At 39.7% G+C, this 27,280-nt stretch overlaps 1 protein-coding gene across 7 annotated transcripts in view; it reads right to left on the bottom strand.

Moving 5' to 3' along the window:
- Positions 1-7,300: 7,300 nt before the first annotated feature.
- Positions 7,301-27,280, bottom strand: part of LOC131687117 (uncharacterized) — a 79,056-nt gene continuing 59,076 nt past the window's right edge. For 6 of the 7 annotated variants that reach the window (XM_058971175.1, XM_058971168.1, XM_058971186.1 and 3 more), the window contains 10 exons: positions 21,284-21,356; positions 20,501-20,567; positions 19,784-19,897; positions 19,632-19,722; positions 19,386-19,556; positions 19,141-19,310; positions 18,960-19,073; positions 18,705-18,913; positions 10,192-10,254; positions 7,301-8,374 (listed from right to left, as the gene is read on the bottom strand). In XM_058971175.1, coding sequence (XP_058827158.1) covers positions 8,232-8,374; positions 10,192-10,254; positions 18,705-18,913; positions 18,960-19,073; positions 19,141-19,310; positions 19,386-19,556; positions 19,632-19,722; positions 19,784-19,897; positions 20,501-20,567; positions 21,284-21,356 — 1,215 coding nt within the window. In that variant the 3' untranslated portion in view covers positions 7,301-8,231. The remainder of the gene's footprint in view (positions 8,375-10,191; positions 10,255-18,704; positions 18,914-18,959; positions 19,074-19,140; positions 19,311-19,385; positions 19,557-19,631; positions 19,723-19,783; positions 19,898-20,500; positions 20,568-21,283; positions 21,357-27,280) is intronic. The other variant, XM_058971181.1, reaches the window with a different exon arrangement.

The following is a 27,280-nucleotide window of genomic DNA, read 5'->3' as shown; positions in this document are numbered from 1 at the left end:
AAAATGATGGTTCATGGTGTTGCTAAATGCTTTGTTATCAGCTTTCATCGAACGAGGAACATGTTTACTTTCAACTACAACAACGCTGGAACTCAGCTGCAACGCGTTGATCATGTAAAAGATTTGGGCGTCATCCTAGATGGAAGGCTAACGTACACCCATCACTTCTCAGCGATCATTGACAAAGCTAATCGTCTACTAGGTTTTATGTTCAAAATATCCAACGAATTCCGGGACTCTTTGTGCTTCAAAGCGTTGTATTGTTCGCTGGTGCGCTCACAGTTGGAATTCGCAAACGTCGTCTGGGCCCCCGCCATGCAACTTGGAGCCAAAGAATTGAAGCCGTCCAGCGCAGATTCATAAGCTATGCGTTACGTCAATTGCCTTGGAATGATCCGCTGAACTTGCCACAATACGAAGACCGTTGTCGATTACTAGGACTGCACACTTTAGAAGATCGTAGACACGCGTCGCAAGCCACCTTCGTATCTAAGCTTCTTCTCGCCGAATATGATGTTCCCGATCTCCTATCACAAATTAACCTCTGCGCACCAACCCGTGTCCTTCGTCCTCGAACACTGCTGCAGACTGAAATGCGCAACACTAACTACGCTGCCAACAGCTCGATACTAGCAATGGTCCGTCGCTTCAACGATTTTACCGACAACTTCGATTTCGTCATTAGTTGCACAGTTTAGAAATCGTTTGTTATCACTTTAGGTTAATTATTTTTAATTTAGTTCATTAGGACTCATTGTCAGATGGACGTAAATTGTTAAATACAAATACAAATACAGGGCATCATATCAAATTATATAATGTTCCGAAATCCAATTCACAAAGATCACATGAATAATACTCAGCGCGCTGAATAGTAGCCATGTAATAATTTAGTTTGCAATGTCCAGTCAGTGCCCTGACTAGAATATTGCAATTGTGCTTGGAAAAATGCAACAAATTCTTCGACATTTTTGGACTCACATCCGACAGAAAAGTTGTTTGGAGGCAAGTTTGCAAGTTGTGCCAGTTGTTGGAATTTTCGGATGCATCCCAAAGAGTGAAAGTAATACCAGAATGACCGGGTACCCATAAAAGGTAGATAGCATTTGAAATGCCAAGTTCTTCGATTTGAGTTCGACATGCGGTTACTAATTTCGAACTCGAATCTGCGAACTAAGTACTTTCAGGGCAGCCTGGCTGTCAGAGCAAAAATAGATTGTTTTACCGCAAATCCCCTGTTGAAGTGCTGATTGTACGCCACACAAGATCGCAAAGATTTCTGCTTGGAATACGGTAACAGTATCTACCAAGCGAATTAGATTGGTTTAATCTCATGCCATGACAGTAGACACCAGCACCGGCTCGGCCCTCCAACGAAGAATCGTCAGTATAACAAACTACTTATTCTTCAAGTTGTCGCTCCATCCAGCCAGACAGCTATTCCTCGCGAAGAGAAATTCTCAGATTGAAAATTTCTTAAAGGAAAACTACATGTGAGTGTAAGGTCACTGGGAGCAAGTGTATACTCATCCCAAGTAACCATTTGGGGCCACAGTCTTGTGTGACTAGTTGCACGATCTTTTGGGTTACTGCTTCAGAGCTCACTAACATTAAGACGGTATGCACAAAAAAGTGCTTCTTGTTTCAGAAACACATGTAGTGGTTTTATGTTTAATAGTAGGTGTTGACGAAAACACGCCAGTCATCCCCATCAAGACCATCCTCTGAAGTTGATTTAACTTTGATTGGATTGTCATGACTACTCCCTTCTGCCACCAAACAAGGCACCCGTATGCCAGTATTGGTCTAACAATTGTTGTGCAAATCCACCGCATGTACTTTGGTTTGAGTCCCCAAGATTTGCCGAAAGTATGTCTACATTGGCCGAAGGCCATGCAAGCTTTCTTGATCTTGAAATCGAGTTACTCCAACGTACTTAACTTGATCTGCGACAATAATTTCAGAGACAAAAAAAGCTCCGGTTGTAATCCTTCGTTGCGTGAAAAGCACCATTGATGTTTTATTTGGATCAACTGATAGTCCAACATGAAGACACCATTGCTCTACAGCACATAAGGCTTGTTGCATCAAATCAAAAATTGTGTTAATGGAAATACCGGTAATCATTATGTGATAATCATCGGCGAAACCATACGTCGGAAACTCAAGCTTCATTAAGTTTCCTCAACAAGCCATCGGCAACAAGGTTTCATAGAAGTGGTGACAGCACACCACTTTGAGGACATCCGCAGACACTCAGTTTCCTTATCTCTACTTGTCTTAACGATGAGCACAGATATCGGTTGCTAAGCATTGCGTGTATCTCCATGACCTCGAACTGCTTCCAAAATGGATTCGAAAGACACGTTGTCAAAAGCACCTTCAATATCGAGAAAAACTGCTAAAGTTGATTGTATTTGTGATCAAGATTTTCCAATGTTGTAGACAACAATTGTATAACAGAGTGATAGTAGACATCCCGAATGTAGTGGTCGATTAAACGTTCCACTGATTTGAGAAGGAAGGAGGTCAGACTGATCGGTGTGAAGCCCTTTGCCTCCTCATAAATGACGCGACCACCTTTGGAAATGAATTTGACAGTTATTTCCCGCCATGCTATCCTGTTGCAAGACTGAAAGTAAGAACCCTTTTCAACATAAGCTTGAAGTGTTCATATACTTTTCGTAGTAGAACTGGAACGATTCCATCCTTTCCCGGAGACTTATACGGAGCACAACTATCAATCGCCCATTTGATCGATTCAGTTGTCATAATTCTATGAGCAAATGCTCAAGAATCAGAACTACCTGAAAATAACTCAGGGGCCGTCGTCAGTGATGGCTCCGTACACCTTGGAAAGTGTGTGCAAAAAGACAGTTGAGTACTACATCTTCGTCAGACGAGTATTCACCATTAGCAGTCCTAAGCGAACTGACATGAAAGTATTTCGATTTCGAAAGTAACTTATTCAATCTACTAGTCTCGTTGAGACTAGAGACATTTGTGCAGAAGCTTTTCCAACCACTTTGCTCAGAGGATCGAAGGGTATTTCTGTATGCTTTGCGAGCCAACTTAAATGCCTCCGACCCCTCCCTGCGTCTGCAATTCCAAGCTCTTCTACATAACTTTTTGAGTCGAACAAGTTCGGTATTTCACCAGAAGCACGCATAACTCAGAGCGGACAAGGCTCTTGGTATGATATTCATGAAAACTAGTCGCCAAGGTCCCAGTTCGTAGCTTTGGGATTACGCTATGTGACGATATCTAGTGGAACGTTTACATGATCAAAGACGTAAGATGACTTATGATCAGATAACGACGGTTCGAGCTCGTTTGGTACGAACCAGTTTGCCAACTCATGCGTAATACCGTCAATGCTTCGCACATAAAAGGCTGTTCTGTAGAGTCAGATCCTCAGATTTCGCCATTTATAGCTCCCGTAATGTAAAAAAGGGCAGACTTCAAACCGCAGGAACATATTGCTTGCCATACCAGCACTTTTCGACTAAATTTCTCCACTTGAATCGACCTGTCCGCATCGCTTAGATTAGATCACGTCGCATGTCAAAATACAATTTTCGGCCATTGTTGCAGCACTTTGCTTTTTTGTGCACCTTCCCTCACTTGATCCCGCTTGATTATTCTATTACATATTTATATATAATTAAATACATTTTAACGACATTCAATTAGCTAGAGATTGCTGGGTAGGGAAAGTTATGAAACTCGTCGGTTGTCACGGTAAAGATAGACACGTCTACCTTTATCAGGACACATGTTAGTGAGCTCGGGTGATTCGTAGTTATTCTGCCTAAGCTCGACCCTCATTAACAGAAGACAAAGATTAAGCCCGTACGATATTAAGCCTGTTCTAATGACCCTGCCACTTCTAGTTTTCCGATCTGTTTACCTCACATCCTTGCTCTCACTTGAGTACTATGGCTCTAAGTTTCATAACTTTCCCTACCCAGCAATCTCTAGCTAATTGAATGTCGTTAAAATGTAAAAAAGAAAATGTGACTAACATAGTCGAAATAAAAAAGGAAAAAAATATAATTAAATACACTAAATACGCTTCGATTTCTTCCTTCCGAAAAAGAATCGAAAGTTTTACTGTCATGTTAAAATCCAATTGAAACAAATATTACATTAAGGCGGAGCTGGTTGATGGAACGATGACCTCGGAACATGTCTGGCGCTGTACACGAAATGGGCCATCGGAAAGTCAATTGAGCTAACACCTACCTAAATCCTTGAACCAAGTTATTTGCATGAATATATTTAAATACATGCAAACATCTTTTTTCTGTAAATCACCACCAGCTAGTGGGAGAAATAATAGTTGTGTGTTAACCATTATTTCTCCCATTAGCTGGTAGTGATTTACAGAAACACTGAAACGAGACAAGGAAAAGTAAATTATAGTAGTTAGTGCCGTAGTTATATGTAAAATTGATAAATAAGCTAATAAGTAAACGATTTCTCAATATCCTGTTTCCTTGTTCGTTAGTTTATTCGTCTTGTGCCTGTATTAGAGCTGTTGCTTTTTGGTCCTTCTATCCGTCACTTTTTCTTACGTCGAATTGCAAATATACGAAAAGAAACAAAAGAAAGCGTGTGATTACTGCTATTAATATTTATTTGGCTTAGTGCATCTCGATGGTGTGGCGTCCTCTGGATTGTCTACTCCTATAAAATGTTCTCCTGTCAGCGCACTTGAGTCATCGTTATCTCTACAAAACAAACAAAAAATGAATTAAAACCGCTTCTGCCTATGGAACTAGGCTAGAGTAGTGTAAAATTTTGAAGTTTCACAAAAACAATCTCCCTTCATTGGCGTCTACTCTCGGAACCGAACAATCCTCCGAACGATCCGATCTGCTCGAACAAAAGGTCCATTTGAATCACGGCGCATTCAACTCGAACAAACCACGCCGATCTGAGGAAACAATTCGTCAGCTAAAGTGACTGGTCGATTAAAACAATTAACATTCTGCCAGATGCCAGTCCTACACTCCTTTTCTGAGCCAGCCAATATACCCAAAATCAAGTGTTGGTAACTAGCAAATACGCGTTTTAGCCCTATCCAGCGAAGTGATAAATTCAATTGAAAGTAGGAACACACATCCATCAACCAATCACGAAAACATCCATACCAACGAGAATGGAGCCCAGCACTAATCCGTACCATCTTAACAAAAATATGCTTGTGTTTGTATAGAACTCTTCGAAAGCCTCATTGATTCTGAGATTACATCAGCATCAGCCATTATTCTACTTACACCAACCATACGTATTTCCCTTGCAGATTAACATCCCCGTATGGGGGGGGGGTGGGCGTAGCGTAGTTGGTAAATCGATTGCCTTGTACGCAGCGCACCTGGGTTCGAGTCCCGACCCCGCACATAGGGTTAGAAATTTTTCATAAGAGATTTTTCTAACCCGAAGAGGCGAATGACCTTAAGATTAAAACCTCTATAATCGGAAAAAAAACATCCCCGTATGTTTCCTAAACGTCCAACACAAATCTAGTTTGTTATATATCCTTCATCATCCAAGGGATGGAGAAAAGACATCACACGGACGAAATTTGCACCGATCTGTCTGCTGCATTTAATAAAATTAATCACGAAATAGCTATAGCGAAACTCAAGAGGTTTCGGTTTCCACAGAACGTTCCTCGACTGGCTAAATTCATATCTCGTTGGTAGCGAAATATCAGTGAAAATAGGAAATACCATCTCTGAAACAATTACCGTTCCCTCTGATGTACCACAAGGAAATCACGTTGGACTTCTCCTATTTCTAATTTACATCAATGACGTCAATGGTTCTTTGTTATGTCTAAAGCTTTTCCACGCTGATGATTTTAAATTGTACTTCACAATTTGTAACCGAAATTATACCCAGTTTCTGCAATAGCAGCTTTGCTAATTTGTGTCAAACAAACAGACAGGCGCTGAGCGCATCAAAGTGCTCTACTATCACCATCACTCGTAAAAAAAATCCCTGCCAAATTCCATTATTCGCTGCTAGGATCCAATTTGAAACGGTCAACCTGCATCGAAGAAAGTTAGGAAAAATTCTAAGTTTACGTCGCTTAATGCACTCCAGGACCCGATTTCACCAGTTGGCCCCTATTTTATCGACACTCACTCCGTGGTTTTCGGGGATCATGTTACGGACACGTGCGCACTCTCGCCCAGCTAGGAAAAAAGTGAAGCTTTCAACGAACACACGGTTCTTTTTTGCTTTTTTTCCGTCTTTTTGATGTTTTCGACTCATTGTTGACAACCATTGACTTCAGCACACAGTATGCTTTTTCCTTCAGTCATGATTTCTGTCGATGCACGTTTCCTTTAAATATCTCATATTGCACCAAATTTAACTTAAATAATTAACGTAACAACGAACTTGTTCAAATAGACCCTCCGATTTATGTTCGCGTAGAAACATTCAATTGGGCGCAGCTGGGCAAGTTGAAGGGATTGGCGTTCTTGGGAACGACTGGGATCTTCAAACGCTCCATCTCCTCCAGTGACCACTTCGCTTAATGTGCCAAAACAAGATCAGGCCAGACATGTCCTTCGTGTGGTATTTCATAATGAACTTCAAGTAAACACTTCGTGCTGTACACCTTCCCATTGTCCACAAGCTGCGAAGAAAAGAAGACAAGCTCAGGCATCCCCTTCTCACTGATTGTGAGCCACGAGAGGACGTTTTCTGAAAACTTCGTGTGGGAGATGTACTTTACATCATAGCACTTCCTGGGGGACGTGAAATAGCTGATCCTTTGTCAATTATTGCCGTCGAGCATCAGGTACATCGGTCTCGTCGTTCATTGTCACAATCACATTGCGCTTTGCAGAGAAGACATCCTTGGCGAACACCTTCAGCTGCTGCTTTCTTTTGGATAACCGTCTGCGCTTTTAGACAGGGCCGGTCCCGACTTCCCCTTCCTCATGACGCTGTCTATGTTGGCCAAATACTTTCTGGCCATCTGACCAGTCGCACCGTTTTTAATACAAGCGTTACGGAAACGGTGATTTGAATCGACGGCCAGTCGTGACGGCAGCAGGATTGGGATTGGTTGATCGACTCGATCTGGGTGAATTTGAAATAGCCGTCCATTTGACACAGTTCTCGTCTGGACATAGTTTGTTCAGACAGGGCCTACATCGGTTCGGAGACGCGGCGTAACTCTTCTACCCAGAGTGTGTAAATTTCGATGGAAACTCATAGCACGAAAAACTGAATATGTACAGTGATACATCACTAACAAGTAACTAGACGCCGCAGCTTACTTTTCAAATTGTACAGCATTCTATTTAATTTACTCACATTTTCCAACTCTCTCATGTCTCCTGGCGAGAAATAATCCCCACACACGCACAAACAGCGATCCTAAAGGTGCAAAGTGGCGAAACGCCACTCTCTCTATATCCTCGCTTATCACGTTGACTCTATGCAACCACTAATTTACATCAAAATTGTTTGTACGCTTACAACGAACGTTCGCGCCAGTGTGGGTGTGTGTGTGTGTGTGTGGGAGTTCCTTTTCTTAACTTGTTTCTTTATAATTTATGTTGCAAAGAAGATCATTGTGTTTAGAGTTTAAAAATAATATAATAGGAGAAAAAGAAATCATCATAGTTCTAATATTTTCGTTTGTTTTGTGTGTGTGGGTGTGTTGGTTTGCCGTAATCACTAAATTAAATAATTACATCAGTTGATTTATTCTGTTTTTTTTGTTACAACTCCGCTTGTTCCACAAAGCACACATCAACACATGCTTCTTACATATTATGTTGCTAGTTTCATAGGTGTTATTGGTATGTTGCTACGTCTCTATATACTTTGACGCCGTTTAACCCTGAATGATGTGTTGTATGTGTACATGTGCGAAAGGACCGAGAACGGAGTAAACAGATCCTAGCTTTAGTCAGCTTTAGGTTTGTGTTTGCTCTACTAACTTGATATGACGAGAAAAAAAACAGAAACTCGGTAAAAGAATACCTCTTCCTAACACTAAAATCACTTATAATCTCGACGAAAACTCACTTGGGCAAAAGAGGAAAAGTGCTAGCGACAGACAGGGTGTTTGTTTTGTTACAGCAGCGGGGAAAAGAAAAGATAAGAAGCGCGTTTTTGCAATGTAGCTCAGCCTGGTTCAGTTGTAGTTGTGCGAGCGAGCGAGTGTGTGTTTGTGTATAAGCGGGGGAGTGTTGTGATCAGCGTATCAACATCGCAGGAAAGTTGATTGCTAGCGATGAGGAGCGTGGCAATTTGCCGGGAAGTTTTTTCTTGTTTGCTGTGGTGGTACTAGCATTCGCCTTCTTTGATGCCAATTCGGCTTTTGGTTTCTCTAGAATGCCTGGAAAGAAGCGAACATAAGCAAGTTCTGTACAAAAGGTGCTAGAATGCGGAAAGTGACAGATATATAGGTCGAGCTCATCGGCGGCGTTGATATGTGAGAGCTGTGAGTACAAGCTACGAAATAGATGGAAATGATTCGTTGTCAGCTTGGACTACATTGCGTAGGGTTAGCAATGTACACAGGAAGATGCATTCCATATCCACTTGGTTGCGTTAGCCAACCATTTTCACCTGATTGATATCAAATATTTCGTGAGGCATTTTGAGAAGCTGTTCTGTCCATAATCGCATATTTGTCCCATGTTTGATAGGATTCTCTATAGACATGGGACTGACTTGCGATTATGGCCAGTGTAGCTGACGACGAAGTGGCGCATAGTTAAGTACAATTTCCGTAAATCTGTCTATCATGAAAACACACATTACTGAATGACACAGAGCATCTTTGACAATCTCTGCACCTACTAAGATGAACATTGTTTTTCCCTCGGCTGCTTCTCATTCGATTAGTTAAACTGATTCATTGTGCCTGCAGGTGAATACTAAACAAAACAATTCGCAAACAATAGTTCGGGTTACGTCCCTAAACTTCGAGCTTAGATTCAACCAACACATTATTCACATACGCATACTCAACAAACCAAACACGTGGAATCACATGCGAGGGGAACGTAGAGTTGGCTGAGCATTACTACAACAAACAACTAGTATTAGGTTAAAAGATGATGGAAAAAATAGACATTTGCCCTAGCCGCGCACACAACGCTGATTATTTTCTTGCTGTTTTTGTTAAGTTCTCTTTTGTGTTACTCATTGATGGTTGGTTTTTACTCAACTAAGCCTAGATCTCTTTTTTACTTTCTTTGTTGTTGTTTTTTTTTTCGTTTACTTCCGCACGATTTGATTATTATTGGAACAATTAATAATATTACCTTCCCAGCTCGGTCTCGGTTTTCACGCAATTTAGCCTGAGTTAGATTTGTTTGAGGGATTTGGAAGGTTCGACTACTTATTTGAACAAGGAAACAGTTGGATGATGAACAATTGGTGATGAATGAACAAATGAAAAACAATGGATGAAAAACATTCACAACAAAATCGTACGAGTACAACATAATTCAAACAAAACTAAGCGACTTTCTATTGCAGGTTACTTTTATTTGCTTATCTAACTCCAACTTCTGGTTGCTATTCTTTACCTTGCATAAAATGATTATCGAAATACTTTTCATTTCATCTACAAAGGGACAACAAAAATTTCCGGGGAGGATTTTCCGTATTTCTCTACATCTCAGCAGACTACTGCTGCTTCAAACTTTGCTTTTTAAAATAATGTATGAAGAACGAGATATACAATTTACTACACTACTTAGTCGTAACCTTAGCCGATTGTAGGGTTTTCTGTTAGTTGTTATCTGAACTGGCTGTCGTAGTGTACTCCTACACTCTGTCAATGAAATGGTGTAGATTAGGTGTGAAAAAGTACAGAAAATGGCAACCAAACAATAGGGTAATAGGCAGATGTTTGTGTGAATGTTTCGCTACTGTTTTCTATCCTGTGTGCGTGTATGTTGGTGTGTGTGTGTTATGACGTGTATGATTGTTTTTCCAATTGATTCACTCTGTCTCAGCTGCGCTGCCGTTTGGCACGCGTGCTCATTGGTAGTAGTTACTTAGTTTTCTTCTCCATCGTTTCTTTGCTAAACAACAACCGTAATATTATTAATTAATAATAATCAAATCGTTCCGAATTTCATCTAGATAAACTGTGGGAACGCTCCCGGCTACTACTGGCCGAGCCGGAATTTTCATTACATTTCTCGTGCAGGCGCTGCGCTAGCGGAAGCTTCGCGAAGAACGGATGCCGGAGGGCTTCACCTGGAATGGAAGAAGAAAAATGCGATTAGTGCGTTGAAGGATAACAAACGTCGTATGTCAAGATTTCTGTGCGTGTAAGACATTAATTGTCATTTTGAAATGACATCAGTAAGTAGACACTTGCCACTAACTGATACTAAGATCAGCCAACAATAACTATACGGCCCTTGGGTTCAAATCTGAGAACAATGGTTACCGATTTTCTCCTAGAATTCCAAATCTTCTCGACTGAATTGAGTTTATAGAGTGACGTAAATATTTTTATTTCCTAAATTTATCTTAATCTTCAATATATCTTTTATCTTACAGACTACTTCCCTAAATGAAACCAATCTGATCCAACCGAATACCCATCTGAATAAGCTGGACACTCGAACAAATCACACAGACCTGCCGAAGTGGCGTTTGAAAGACCCAGGATGATTTGTGGAGCGAAACAATTAAAATAACCCAAAAATTTGTTATCTCCCCGGTGCCAGTCTAACATACCTTGTCAAAAGATGCCTCGCACCTAAAATCTGAAGAGTCTAGTGGTACCCAAATATCCCTCACCAAAGGCGAGCTTATCAATTCGTTTGTAAGTAGGTACGCGCATCTACCAATGCTATGAAGACCATTAAAAATGCACCATGCCATTCGAAGGCCACAGGAGCACCTGCACATGCATTACGAAAACGGAAAACACTCACGACACCTTGTGACTAGAAAAAATTCTATTCTTTGTAATGTAATGAACCCGACGAAGATGTACGATCTCTTTTCGGTGTACGAACTATCAGGAATTTACAGAATCGATCACAGGTGCTCTTTACCGTGAAGTTACAACGGAGATACCAACACCTCGATTGAGTCATATCACGTCACGTCAGCTCACGAATCTTCAACGGCCTACATATACTAGTCTCGGGGTATGCAATGAAAAATCAATTTCAGTCAAAACACGCCCCGACTGGATTGTCTTCGGTAGTTGTGTGGGATAGAGAAATGCCGGGTACTTCGAAAACTATCACACGCTGTAGCGTTGTCAATGTAATATCGGGGGGTGAAAATCTGTACGAACTCGTCAAAGATTGTTTTGCTCTTGACAGCTTAGGCATTTCTCAGTATTAGGCAATCCATTGGACGTTTGTTTGACAATTCAGCGGTTGGTTCTGTCAACAAGTCTACTCCTGCGAACAGAAAAACTCGTCCGACAAACAACTTTCGTTGGTCCGATTCGTTTGATGTTGAATCAAATCAACGATATTGTCGGACGTCGCACTCCTTGGAGTAACAGCTTAGCTTAGTTGACCGCCCGTGAGTTTCCCGTGATTGATCAAAGCCTGTTGAAATTGCATATTGAACCAATTGTATGATACTTGGGAGTAGTTCATCATACTCACCGTACAACCTAAAGAGACTAAGATTATAGTATGATCAATAATGTAGATGGCCACGCCCATGCAGGTCAATTTTGGGATGGGAAGGAATGTTAGTTCAACACTTGTGACTATTATGACCGAGGAATTCTCTGCATCATCCACAAGTGTCACAGGATAGGATTAGCGTTAGTAGGTAGGGAGATGAATCAGAATATATCTTGGTAGATATTGTGATTTAGCTAAGTACTCACGCGCTATGGCTTTTCATTTTAGACCTAAGTTTTCAGGTACGCGACCTCCAGTAGAAATGTGAATCCAATTCAAATAGGCATTTTAAAAATTATTCTTCTGTAGAGCGTAATGAAAGGATAAAGCCGCGTGGAATATGATAGAGGTCTATTCATTTATAGACAATATGATATAAGTACAAAGTCGCTCGCGATCAATTTCCGACAAATTCGAAACGAACAATTTAAACTCCGAACAGCTGGCCATCGGGAGTAATGCTTCTTATTAACACTTCAATAATCATTTTCAAAGTTTGCAGTACAAAGAAAGCGTACAAATGTATAAGATATCCCAAATGAATGTGAAAAAATCACTGCGAAATGTTAATGACAAGTTGGCATCTCCACTCTCCCTATCAGACACGTTCCCATAATTGGGTTAAATACTAATTGCTCACGACATGTTTATTATGTGTAACAAATATAATAAACACTACGACAGGGGATCCCTTTGTGATCCAGAAGAAAAATGGATAGGAAAGCAGCAATACTAGCAAATACCGACTACCATATGAGCGGTGCAAATTCTAACGTGTGACGTAAAGTACTGCACTGGATGATTTTGAAGACAAGACCAGGAGTGCGATTTTACGAAGTTTTAGCTTTCGATGGCCCTACATTTTCTGAAAAAGTGAAGTTCTGGAATGTTGAGATTTTTTTATGTTGTTAAGGAAAGCAAAAGTATCATAAAGCTAGTGTCAGGCCTTCATGAGACCTCAAGAAGTCACTTTTGGAGGTATTCGTAAATGTAGATTTATCGGTAGACGGTTCCAGATTTAATAAAAAAATTTAACACATCTACAGATCGCTTGTAACATAAAAATGTGCAATTCGACAGCTCCATCTTAGGCCAATTTAATAAATTTCCCACATGAGGTTACTTTTTTTAAAAAACGGTTTTTAAACCAAACCTTTGGAAGTTAAACCTTGGCGTGGAAGAGCCAATATATTAATATATGCTGTTACTTAGTGTGGAATTAGATTTCGTCCTTTGCGGCTATTATACAACCGCCAGAAGAAGCTTAAAACGTTGGTACACAATCGAGAATAGCGAGTCAGAAAAGGTGACTATATGTCAGTGATTCACTAAATACAGAATGGATAAAGGTTATGATGTAAAACCTTAAGGTCCGTCCAGGTAAAGTCTTCGGTATGGAGCAATACCGCGACCTAGGAACTCCTAGCATGTTGTTAGTCGCCTCTTACGACAAGGGAGCAGTTCCCAGAGGTTCTATTCTTGGCTGAAATAGTGCAAACAGATTTAGCCCGCCGGACACCACACGGCTTTCAATTAGCTATACATTACTAAGTTGGATAAATTATGAAAATTTAATGCGCTTTATTACTCAAGTGAGAGCAAGAGTGGGAAATATACCGAACGGAAAACTAGAAGTGGTACAGTTATTGGCAACTGAGCTTAACATTTTACGAACTTATCATTTGTCTTCTACTGGTAGGAATCAAGCTTAGGAAGAGATTACTACGAATCGCTCAAATCCACCAATATATTTCTCGGCAAAGGGAGACCATCTAATTCGTTTTAAATGATTTAAATTGATTGTTCAAAAGAACAGCTCATGTTCAGAAGAAGGAAAAATACCCTAGAAGTTAATACACTAATAAACACAATAGAATTACTTATACTTGCTAAAGGATCTTAATTCAACCCTCGAACTTAAAATAACGTCGATGTTTTGTGTTTTTGATTCTACTCGTCCGTACTTAATAGCTAACTGGGCCGCTAGGTGAAAAAGAACCACCGAGACATCAGTCCCCACCAGTCGTGAACGTAAGCTTTGGATTTAGTGTCCACCTAGCGACCCGGTCAGCTGTAAGGTACTGACGAGGAGAATCCGAAACATCAGACTTAACGATAGAATTAACAGAAACAATTCAACGTTGATTATCAGACACATTTCGTTAAAATACGCATTCAGTTCGAGCAATCGCGTGAATCATAGGTTCACTTTTAAAACAACTAAAGTTCTAAGGAACAGCTCATGTTACAAATAAGGAAGACAGACAAGGTTACACACGTTTGTGGTTCGGCCTTTTATTCTCTTTCTCTTAGTACTAGCAAGAGTTGTACATTTAGGTTTCTTTTTACGTGTTTTTTTGCGCAGTATTTTTACGAGGTTTTTTACGCGGATTTTACAATCAACGCGGTTTTTTACGCGGATTTTTCAATTACCGCAATTTTCGCAAAAATATTCCAAGTCCTTTTAAAGGCTTAAGGACTTCGAAGATTTTCGGAAAAATGGAAAAGACGAGTCTGGAAATCTCCTTATGGCCCGCACCTCAACAATATGGATATTTTCGGAGTAGACTTGACGAGTAGATGCCATAAATTGATTTTTGACGCCATTTTGAAATCCAAGATGACGACTAACCAGATGGGCGCAAGTTGGATTTGAAAACGATCGTTCAAGTAAATTACGATCTGTGGGAATAATTTGTGATGCTAGAAAGTAAGTCCGTTACACATGCAATACATTGAAAACCCGTTTTTATCAGCCCCCGATTTCGTCAGCCAGTCACGATTATGAGGCTATGTCCACGGATTGATGTTATATATTTGAACAGCTTCGGTTTAGTAGAGAAAATAACTAAAATTGTTATGTCACTGGTCCAATTTTGTCAACCAAAAATACACCAAAGGCCCTGATAAAAACGGGTCTTCGCTGTATCGGTATTGTTAGAATGGTCTTGACGAGTAGGTGCCAGAATTTGCGCTAAACCGGAAGTCGCCAACTTGGACTTCAAAATGGCGCCAAGCGTAAATTTCTGGCACCTACTCGTCAAAACCATTCCGAAAACATCCATATTGTTGAAGTGCGGCGGGCCATAAGGAGTCCAGACCCGTCTCTTCCATCTTTCCGAAAATCTATTAAGTCTTTTGCATCCAAAAGAACTTAGAATATTTTTTTGCAAAAACCGTGCTAATTTCGAAATCCGCGCAAAAAAAGCTGACAAAATTCTTCTAAGTCTTTTGCTGAGAGTTATTTTTTACGCAGATTTTCCAATCAACGCGGTTTTTTTACGCGGTACGTATCCACCGCGTAAAAAACCTGGGTGTACTTTAAAGGATGGTGTATTACACTCAGGCATTACAATTCATTGATTCTCTGAGCAATTGCAACCAGAGGTGATCATAAGCTCAACCCCGAATCTGTTTATAATCAATGCAGGAAATCGCTCAGCATTTGTACGATTTGGAAGAGGAAAGGTGTTCAACGTAACTCTCTGCTTCGACAAAATTACAAATGAGTTCTATGCTAATCTATTCCGACAATAAGTTAGTGTTGGTTTCTGATGAGGCGAAGCCGAAACGCAACACAGTATGAAATAAGGATTTGTGCCCTCCTGTTCAAAGACTGGTTTTTACCAACAAATTTTCACCCTAGCGAGAAATTTTGGTTTTTACCAAATTTTCCTCCTTAGGGTGAAATATAGCATAGTGCTTTCGCATAGGCCTGCTAAGCCAAGACAAGTTTCGGTTTCACTGTGTCTCATCGGCATAAACAGAACTTCTGCTCGAACGGGACATCACGTTTGATCAGTCGTTCGATTGAAACACAAAGTGTGTTTTAGTTTTAAGGGATTTGCGTCAAGCCGGCGCTAATCTATTCCGACAATAAGTTAATGTTGGTTTCTGATGAGGCGAAGCCGAAACGCAACACAGTATACAAATGAGTTGTCGAACTGGCTTGTGCTCTCCGAGCTCGAACCATCGCTATTTAACCGTAAATGCGCACTTTTGATCATATAAACGTTTAATCAGATATTCATACATATCTCAGGCGAGCGACAATATCTGCGTGTTGAGGAAAAGGAACAAGTTTTTCAACTACAGCTTGATGAACGCCTATGCGCCGATAAGTTCGATAATGTGAAAAGTTCTATGCCCGTCTAGACAAAGTCTAAGGAGCGTACAAAAAACATTACGGAAAATTCATCACCGGGAATATAAAATAATAGATCAGAGTGGAAGAATTTGTTCGTCGTTAATGGAAAAAGAGCTTCCGCTTAACCGCCAACGACAACGGCCTACGGTTGATTAATCTCGCCGCAGTCAAAGACATGGCTATCCATAGCATCTATTTCACACGAAGGAATATTGGGAAGTACACCAGGAGACAGCGAGGACTAAGCGTCGACTCTGACCTTTGTCTGGTGGTGTGGAAAATTTGCGCAAGACTATACAGCAGAATCGGTTCAATGCATGAGAGAATCATGCGGCTGGCACACAGCAATCGTCGACTGTTGTTGAAGAATACACCCAGCAACTCGACGAACAAATCGAAGAATGACCAACTAGAGATAACCTAAGCGTAGTGGTCCACGAAGTGGTTAGTACAACAGCTCTGGGAACCCCACGTGAAAATACACGGAAGGGCTGGTTCGATGTTAAATGTTAAAGAGTAACTGACAGAGGAGCAAAACCAGACTAAGAACCGAATGCTTGTAACGGCTACACATCTGAATAGGAAACGACATGGGGAGCTGAGGGCAAACGAAGGAAAAAAATCATAAGCGAAAAACCGTGGGTACGACGATAAGATACTAGAACTGTCATTAAACGGATAAACAAGTAAAGAAACTACTAGAATATGATTTGAAGATAAGGGACAACCAATTGATCCATCTACGCAAGACGAAGTACGACAAGCCATTCCAGAAGTGAGAAAAATAGTGCCGTTGAGAAGGACGTATGTCAAGTAGAAGTTCTAAAGCTTGAGAGTGACCGGTTGTATGAAGCAATCCACTGCGTGATCGAGATGATCTGGTTGGAAGAAGAAATGCCTTCGGACTAGTGGGATAGCCTCATATGCCCCGTCTACAAGTGTAAAAAATTAGAGTGTAAGTACTAATTATCGAGGCATGACTATCCTCAACACCGACTCTCTTCAGTCTTCTGCTTAGTAATCTGCCCCCGCAATCGCTGTATCCCTTGTCGGCGAATGCCAAATTGGGGTCGGAGAAGAATGATAAACAAGAGGCCAGATGTTTAATCCAGGCGTCAAATCTTGGATAATTTTCGATAATACAACTAGCGGACTCAACATCTGTTTGTGGATTTTAAGGCAGCGTACGAATCAGTAAATCAAAATGAACTGTAATCGATAACGCTTGAACATGATTGCGCCAAACTCAGTAAGCACGAAAAGAAAGCTAAAAATCAAGCTTTAGAATATTTAGCTGGAAAGACATACTACTGGTTTTATCGGTCGATAGATTTAAGCAGAGCACGGTTCGTTTATCTTAGTAATTGTGTAGCGGTAAAATAGTTTCTAACAGTTTGAAATGCGTGAACCTTCAGCCGAGCAATGTCGCATTATTGTGTACAAATTGTGTACTTGGCTAGGAATGTTATCGATAGATGGTAAAATGGAAGCAAGAAAGTGAGAGAACCGTGCGAACAATGATTAGGAAGCTCGGTGATCCTCGTTTGGTTTTGATAATCCTTGTTTGAATCAAAGTATACTGAATGCATACGAGTAAGAAAAAAAAGATTTCAATGCAGCATGTGACCTAAAAAGTGGCACTTCTGAGTCAAATGTTCGTCGTGCTGAAGGACGTTTGAATCTTCGAACGCATAAGAGACAGAAGCCGAAACGCAGTTCGAAACAAGAAGCATTGATCAGGTCCAAAGTGCGAAAGCTGTACGATACGATGCTTGCATCATGATCGACGAAACCAACGTGAAACTGGACTCTTGCTGCCTGATCGACAGTATAATACGGAACGAGAAAGGCAAGTAATCTGAGACATCTATTCAAGTCGAAAAATTTCGTAAGAAAGCTATAGTCTAGCAAGCTATTTGTGGCTGCGGCAAGACATTACAATTGCTACATCAAGGGTTTTTTTACAAAAACGCCTTCTACCTATGATTTATTAGGGTTCTATTGTCTTCTGGTCAGATCATGCGTCTTGCCATTACGCGAAATCAATGACAAATTTTTTTAGAAAATAGCAGTTTGAAACACATTACAAGAAAGTGTTAAAACTTGGTGCCAAGGAGTTTGTACTGCATCTAATGAAACACGTTTGCCAGAAGGAGCAAAAGCAGTAGTTCGTGGGAGCTGTAGGTGCTGTAATCTATGTCATAAACTGTGGTTGTTGAAGGAAAAAGACTATAGAGTGCTCGGTGCAATTGAAAGAACTCTGCGTTAAATACCCGGCGGCACAAAAAATAAAATAAAAATGGATTCGACACATGTCATCGTTAGTCTGATAAAACACAGCAGACTACAATGAGTCGAGCCTAAAACGCGAATTCTGGAAGAGATTAGCTAAAGTAATGCTCAGTACACAATTAGCGATAGGGCCGTCGCCTTTGCCGCAGACCCCGTACTCGCTGATTGTTTGAAATCGAGAAAGGAAGTTGGGTCAAAACCTGTTTTGCAGTTGAAGGGCACATTCCCTACAACTTTATAAGTCATGGATTGCGCTGCCCTATTGTGCCCTTAACGCGTAAAAATAGTGTTTACACAATGTTCTGCCTAGGAAACAATATAGAACAGTGCATCCCATTGGCTGATTAGCTGAACCAGGAATTGATTTTGCAGTTTCATCAGCAAATCAGAACTTTGAGAACCTTACTCGAAATTAGTCGATTGCTTCGAAAATACATGTATGTAACGTTTTTAAATTTAGCGTCTATCTGATCTCCAATTCGGTACCAGCTACTGATAGGATAATGTCAAAAGGAAATCAATGACACAAAGTTTGGCGAAAGCTTATTTGTGAACAGTTTTTTAGAACTTTTACATTTCATCCGGCTGTACCCCCCTCGACTTACCTAGTGTGATTCGGTTGGCCGGATCGTACTCCAGCATGCGCCGAATGATGTCGAACAGCTGCAGGTGGTCGGGTGTTTCCGCCAGCACGTACCGGTGCAGCGGTTTGCAGTGATCCCGTACGTACCGCCCGGCCGACGATTTCTCATCCCAATCCAGCTTGCCGTGGTGGAAGTATTTGGTGCGGGTTTTTCTGCAAATTTGATCAGTGCTGGGGGTGACTAGGAGGTGGAACTATCGCGCCATCTAAGACTTACCTGGCCATCCGGTAGGGTATTGTACCCAGTATACGCTCCATCATAGCGAGATGCTCTCTGTTGTCATGAGTTTGGAACAGCGTAATGCCCAGGTACAGTTCGAACATGATGCAGCTGTAAGAAAAGAGGATAGTTTTGATTACAAAGATTGTTTTTTTTGTTGGAAAAATAGATTACTTACCCTATCGACCAGACGTCGCACGGTTGCGACCAGCCCAGCTCCAGGATGACTTCCGGCGCCCGGTAGTGACGGGTGGACACGATCGTACTGTGATGTTCGTGGTCGAACGTAGCGCTGCCGAAGTCGATCAGCCGAATGTCGGTGCACTTGACACGGCGAACGTCGCGGTTCTGTTTGTATGAGAAGAGGAGAAATCGCATGTTTAGAATACTAAATCCAAATACCAAACTATATTAAATGGGTACCTTTCTGGCATTGAACGTCGAGGTGTATTCCGAGTCTACGAATAGGATATTCTCCGGTTTCAGATCGGTGTGGGTGAGCTTATGTTCGTGCAGAAATTTGACCGCGTAACACAGCTGGTAGGACATGTGCCTCACGTGTTCCATCGGGTACGGTTCATAGTTGTTTTCCCTCTAAAATTTTCCCGGGTTGAAGAAAGAGTATGAACATTTATAGTAATGAGAGGACATATCAAATAGAATACTCACTAAGAAATCGAAAACACTGAGTCCCAGCATTTCGAACGCGATGCACATGTGCCCGTGATAATCGAACCAATCCAACATTTTAACACATAAACTGAAAAAGATAAAAAAAGTTGCCATTAAAGAGGTCACAGTTTAAAAATCATATATCTTACTGCTGAAAGGTTGGATCTCGCTCGGCGATCTTTTCCAGTGCATTAATCTCCAGCTTAGCTGCCTCCCGGTACTTTTCGACGTTCTTGATCACCTTCAGCGCCATCGTGTGGTCCCTGCGGCACAACGAAAACAAAAAAAAAAAGAATTAATATTTGCGAAATGAAGCAGAACAACTCCAACAAATAAGTCACTTATTAAGGGTTGACAATTTACTGATTAATCGGTTCCAGCTGGCTCGTAAAGTCGATTTATTTATAATCTTATTCCAGCGCCACTTGGCGCGATCATCCGCGCGTAATCGGCGGTGCGTATCGTGCATCATCTCACTTGGGCGTGTGGGTGTTAATGTCTTGCCGGTCGTGTTATGGTAACTCGATTAGCATGAACAAGCGCTTATGGTTTCGGAATAGCAGCTACTTCCCACTGACTAGCGCGGCGGCGGCGGCTGGGTGTCATATTATGAGGAATGATACGGTTTCGCTTTCATGCCATGATTTGTAAGCGCTGTTAAGGGCTTGTTTTTTATTTCATGCGTAATAAATTAATCGTTGGAAGCGATCGTAAAAAACTATTCTTTATTCTATTAAGGCTTGGTAAGATGCGCCATTTGTTGGTTCTGTCTAAACTTTCATTCAAATTAAGACTTGACCTTCATACAATTTATTCGAGTTTTGCTGTAAATTGTCAACCTAACCTAACCTGTAAAAAATACTTACATCTCCATATCCTTGACTTTCACCACCCGACCGAACGTGCCTTCGCCTAGGATGGCCAGGATTTTGTCTGTTGTGTGACGTGCCCCCGCAAAAACCAACCATCGCCACCATGCAACGAGAAGAGCAGAAGGAAGAGAAGAACAAAGAAGAGCAAAAATTAAGAAAAACATTAGTGATGACTAGTGGGGCTCGCTAAACCTTCGCTGGTTCGATTATCTCTTGCTGCATAGGCTATAATAAAGTCTAAGAGTTTTCTTTTTCTAATGTCTCTGGTTTTGTTAGATTTTCTTTTGTTTCATTTTATAAAACTAACTGTGATTTTCGAACTAGATTTAAGGTGTGGTTTGGATTGTTCTTCGAAGAAACAAAACGGAGGCACTGGGAGATCAGTCTGACTAAAAATATCGCTACAAACAGTTAATGGAAATCTGTCCAGATGAGACTCCGTAGCGTACCAAACTTCACCACTGAACGAGTTGATCATTTACAGATTTGAACCAGTGTTGAGTTAGGTTAAACTATGGTTCTCATGTGGACAGATCCGTGTGATTTTAGGAAACTAGTATTGAAACATTAGTTCAAGAATCGCGAATGGGGGGCACTGAGATGATGGAAAGTCATCAACTGAATTTTCCCAATTTTAAATTTTTTTCTCTCGAAAGACGTTCCATCATAAACTGACAGTGCTCCGGATTGTTCGGGAACGCGAATCGCGAGGTAAGCTTCAATGGAGGATGTACTCAGATAAATTAAAAAAATACTAAGAATTAATGCTTCACGAACATCTGTTATGAAGAATGTCGCCAGTGTGGTAAATCAAATGCCCATCAGCATCATTTCTCACGGATGGTTGTTTCTGTGGTGGTCAATCGCAACCGTTTCATCATCATCGTGATCGTGATCCATAATCATCATCATTGTTATTGGATTCGGTTGGTCATCAGTGATCGATCGAACGATCGGACATTATCATCATCATCATCATTGTGGTCGTCGCCGGCCGTCGGTCGTTGTTGAACGGGAAGGAACACGGTTTGGCATTCCACACCAATTTAGCACACACACAGTAGCGCACGCAGTTGTTCGTTGGGGCGATATTGGGAGGTTGGAGGCGACAGAACACACACAGAACCAGTGGGGCACACATCGTCATCAAATCATTGATCATATCGAAGAAGAGACACGAGAAAAATACGGTATCGATTTGCGATAAGATAATTAGTTCGAAAAAATATAAGAAAAAAATTTGGTATACAAATATAAATAGTCTATTTGTGTTTTTTTTGCAATTGCTTGGCTTAGTGGTTATCAAACGATTCGTTTAGTCATTATCAATATCAATTGTAAGGACGCAAAAAAATGCATTCGTTGTTAATTCAATAGTGGGAAAATGTTAGGAAGAAAATGTACACAAACAAAACTAACCTTAGCATGGCTTTCAAATACAGACAATTCTTGAGCACACTCACACATAGGGCACGATCATTCACGGTGGCACGCATTAATGAATACACATATACACGCTCACACAATACAGCCGCTAGGTAGGTGTGCGTGTGTGGACAGAAGGAAGATGTGGATTTTACGTATAGATGAGAAAGTAACATTTACCTGGACTGTCACTAGCACAGGTTACTGCGATACAAATTTTCTGCGGTTTCGGTTGAATGCGATTGAAACGCCACGGGCTGATAACAATGGAATGGTTAGAAAGGCAGGGAATTTTAGCTTTTGTGATCGAAAATGTAAAACAGAATGAAAAAAAAAACTCATTTTTAAACATGCAAACAAATGTTACAATTATTAAAAACATGCGTGGAAATCATACAGATATAATTTGTTTTCAAAGTTCAATTATTCACACATACCGACACATTTGCTCAAGGTTAGATCTGAACAAATTAACACAGGTTGAAAATATTACAGTTACCATAACCATAAGGATTCTCGGTACTGCCACAAGGCCCCTCAAAAATATGAAGTTACGAGTCACACACCCATGCTGGAACGTGTTTCAAGAACACCCGAGCCATCCAAAAATCACGCAACGAATGATTCGTTTCATGTACACGCAATAAAAATTGTGTACGCTGAATCCACAGGACCCATCAATATTATTTATTTATTTATTTATTTGTATCATATACTTGTGAAGTAAGGATGAATCCTTTTTAATTTCCACAATCGGTTTAAATTCAGTTTGGTAGTACTGTGTGACTTATAATTTTACCATATAAATTCTAATTCCCTCTATTAAACCAGTCCATACATTCTCTACGGAAAATATGTAAAGATCGAATACTTTTTCTATCGACAGGTAGTTGATTCCAATGAACAACAGCTCGAATGAAGAAGGTGTTTCCATAATGTGAAGTGCGATATTGAGGTAGAGTTAAATTTCTTGTGCGACTGCTATTAGAAAATTGAATTTTGTTGAACATATAAGATGGTTTGGCGGTGCTAATTATTTTAAATAGAGTAATACATACTCGCACTTTGAAAAATTCGGTAAAAGGACAATGTTTAAAAAAGACCCGACCGGCTCTGTTAAGCTAATGCATTGTACTGCCCATGATAGCAAATCAGTCCCATAAAGGTAGGAAATTCCATAGAAAATGGGACAAATATGCGACCATGGGCAGTGCACAGTGGTCCAGAATGCAAATTTAGCAGGAATTTTGAGATTGTACTAAAACTAAACAACTTAGCCTTATTAAGTCTTTGGAGAAGTTTTCGTAGTTTATGAGCCCCCTCTTTAAAAAAAAACAGTTAGGGTGGTTCTAATTTTACCAAGATCAAAAAATTAACTTTTTAATCATTCTAGCTAGAGCCAAACGACCTTCAGCGAAGTTGTAGAACGACAAATTTTGGAAAAGTTTTCTGAAGACATGTAAGCTCTATCTGTCATACTTTTTATTTTACAACAAATTTAAAGTCGGAGCTTAGAGTGTTTCTTCGAAATACAGTTTTATTCCAATAACTTTTGCTGTACTCATTTAAAACTGAAGTAGTCTTCAGACAACTTTAAGATTGTTTCAAGGCGAATAATTTGTTTCATGGCACCATATATCTAGCTATTTTCGTTGAAAAGTTATGACCACTTTTTCGCCCAAAAATGGGATTGTTTGGAATGTCAATATCACTCATTTGGGGCAAATAAAAGATAATTCTTTTTAAACTATAAATAAGGTCATGATTAGAGTTATAATTGAGCAAAAAATGGCTAATAAGATATTTTTTTAAATTTCATAAAATTGATTTAAAAATAACCTATTTTTGAAATATTAAGTGCTTATATCTTCTGAACAATAAAAGCTAGAGTTTTGATGTATTAGAAGAAACTATTCGTCTAGAAAAACTCTGAAAAACATCTGAAGGATAGGTTGGAAAAAAAAATGAAAACTGAAAAAGTTATATTAAAAATTTGGTTTTTCATTAATTGACTCTTTGTAATATGTTTAATGACGGCGTCGGTGGTTGAGTGGTAAGCGTGACCGCCACTCATTCCAGCTGGCCTGGGTTCAATTCCAGCCGAGGTCGTTGAGATTTTTCTGAGGTGAAAAAATCTGTGGTCACGTCTTCCTTCGGAAGGGAAGTAAAGCCGTTGGTCCCCGGTCCATGAAATTGGTGGATCGAAATCTAGTCCAGGTAGTGGAATCACCTCTCTCTGGCGTCGGTAAAGAAGAAGTATATCCAACTTCTATACTCTACTAACAAAAATATCCTCCTCCCGTGGTACTTGTGGAGGGCGCAGTAGTAAATACGGCCTCTAGCAAAAGCAAGTATCGGACTAACAATTCCTTCCCTTTCCTTCCGCGATCTACGTTCGGGCCTGACCGGCGCCGGCATTGATCAGAAACACTTTAGGATTACCAGGAGTTGCACATTGAAAGATGTTTCGCTAATCCCAAGCATAATTATCTACTGATTCCCTGTGCAACTTCAGCTAGTCCCGATCGATAACGGAGTAGCAGCCAGGGGTGGTCGCACAAGCTCAAGCTTCATGTAACGTTGGTACGCTGACTTGATTTTTATTACTCAAACGCATTTAAAAGAAGCCTTTACTATGCAATAGAGTGGCTCAAAAGTATTATTTTTTTCCAAACTGCCCTTAGAATTTTTGTATAGTAACATGATCATGCACTGAGTCTTTTTATATTAAAATTTATTAGAAACCTTTATGACTCATTAAGGTTGCTCAAAAATATTTTTGCCGCGAAGGTTAATAACTTTCTAAAGATATATTTGTTGTTCTATTAGGGTGACTCAATATACTTGTTAGGGTGATTAAATGTATTTTATAAGTATCAAATGATTTTTTCAATAGTAGGTAATTATGGTACGCTGAATTTGTTTTTCATTTTGATCCGAAATAATTTAGCTATCATTATGGAAACAGGTCCAATAAGATGCGTTTGAAAAAAATTGAACGAAGAATTCAGTTTTGGCATCCCAAGTAACAATTGAAGTTTTATAGCACGCTACAAGAGCAATCTAAGTTTTATCAGTGGCTATAAAACTACCATAAAACCTCAATTGTTACTAGGGATACTTAAGGGGTTATATACAAAGTTGTGGCGAAAAATTCAGCTAAGTTCGTGATTTTTTTAAAGTGTTTTATGCAAATTTTATTCGAAAAAGCAAAATACTGTTCGTTGGTAGCACTATCAAAGATAGAAAAAAAAACAAGTTTAATTAAAACAATATTCAAGGTTGTCGAAGTTATGGCCCATCCCCCGAAGCATGTTTTTTTTTGGCAGAGGCTTGCGGTGAACGCTCTCCCAGCCGAACCGCTCAACAGAAATCCAAAAACTAAAAAAAATATTGAAAAAAAATAAATTCCCGTGTACTTGAACGGATCGGTTTCCCAATAAAAAAAATTTTTCCTGCAAAAAAAATATGTTGACCAAAAAATTGAGATTTGTGGTGTTCAAAATTTTAATCAACAATTCACTGCAAAGAATCGAAATTTTTTTGATGAAAAAGGAACCGTTCAAGTACACAAGAATTTAAATTCAAACAATTCAAAAATATTGTTTTAAATCAGATGAATAGTTTTTGAGATATCACGCTCACCGCATCGGCACTTTTCAAAAAACTTTATTCCGAGATAATTGCGTTTAAAGTTTTGTGTCCACTTCATTCGTAGAAGAACCAGCGCGCTGCAAACGGCTATAATTTAAAATCTGGTGTTCCGATCTGGATGAAATTTCGCACAGATATTTTTACAAGTATGTATTTTCATAATACTCAATGAATTTTTTTTTTCGATTTTTGAGTCCCAACTTTTTATATAACCCCTTAATATGACAAAAATACATTCACTAATCAAAATCAAAAGCTGACGGTTCCGTATCCAGAGCTATACAGGGGAGTTTTAATCTCAGATATTTCATTCTGTTTGTCCGTTACTGTTTGTGCTTTTTAGTATTTTTTTATCTTATTATATTTTCAGTATTTTCAGAAAACAGTCATAAAACATTTCCAGGATAAGGTTGTCGATTTTCAGAGCGATTGCATAACCTTTCTATATAAGAAAGGCGAAAAGGTGGAAAAATGTTTTCGAGATAACATCAAATCTCGACGTTTCATGCCTTTCGAAGACTTTTGGTATCAAAAATACAAATTCGATATCAGAATTTTGTACGGGGTCAATGACCGTCGTAGGTGACCAATTTGGTTAAAGTAACTTTAGTCATTAGTCATATAGATTCAAGTAAAGCCCATCATGGTGAGCCGCATGCAGTGATATCTCTCTTCAACCCGTAACTCCGGAACCGGAACTCCAATCGACGAAAAACTCAATAGCTGCCTATGGGAACGTTATATACCGTCCGCTTGTAATTATTCGGTTCAGCCATATCTGAGTAAATTGTGTGACACATACACACGAATATTTGTCAATTTTTTCTATATATTTTTCCCAGTACGTACAAGTACATAGTGGGACATGTTGGAAATGTTGGTCTGTCTTCTGCAATTTTGAGAAATCCAACCATTTCCTGGATTTCAAAGCTTGTTGTTGACATTACCTGAAAAAATTTAAGAATATTTAGGTTGCTTAAATTCATCGCTATTATGGTAAAGGTAGAAAATCATTTTGATTTTCAAATTTGAAAAGTTCGTGATTTTGATCAGAAATATTTAAAAAAAAAATCCAAACAACCAGAAAAAAATTGTAGGTAAAGTTTGAATGGTGTTCATTCATTTCTTCAGTATTAAGCATCAATGTAGGGAAATTCGAATCTTTCTGGAATTTGAATCCATTTTATGGCAATAAATCAAAAAAAAAGTATTGGTAAGGGGTGCAGCAATTGTTCACGATTGTCAACGAAGGGGAGTAGGGGTTCAGAGATGACAATTTGTAAGTCCCCGTGGTATACGCATGGCCCCTGATTGGAAATCAATATCAATTATTTTTTCCAAGAGCAACTCATGCTCAAAAGAAGGTAAAAACTCAATAGCAATTTCATTAAAATTAAGGGGTTATATAAACAGTTGGGGTTCAGAAAGCTTCGAAAGTATCTGTGCGAGATTTCATCCAGATCGAAGCACTAATTTTTCAAACTGCTGCCGTTCCACGAATGAAGTTAACATAAAATTTTAAACGCAATTTTCCCGAAATGGGTTTTTTTGAAAAGTACTGTTGCGGTTAACATGATATCTCAAAAACGATGCAACCGATTTTCTAAATATGATTTCTATATATTGTGTATTTAAATTTTTGTGTACATCAACGGTTCTTTTTCCATTCATTTTTTTATTCTTTGCAATGAATTT

The sequence above is a fragment of the Topomyia yanbarensis genome, chromosome 1 (genome assembly GCF_030247195.1).
Source record: "Topomyia yanbarensis strain Yona2022 chromosome 1, ASM3024719v1, whole genome shotgun sequence".
In the NCBI taxonomy this organism is placed as follows: Eukaryota; Metazoa; Arthropoda; class Insecta; order Diptera; family Culicidae; genus Topomyia; species Topomyia yanbarensis.
This window is presented reverse-complemented; position numbering and strand designations above follow the sequence as displayed.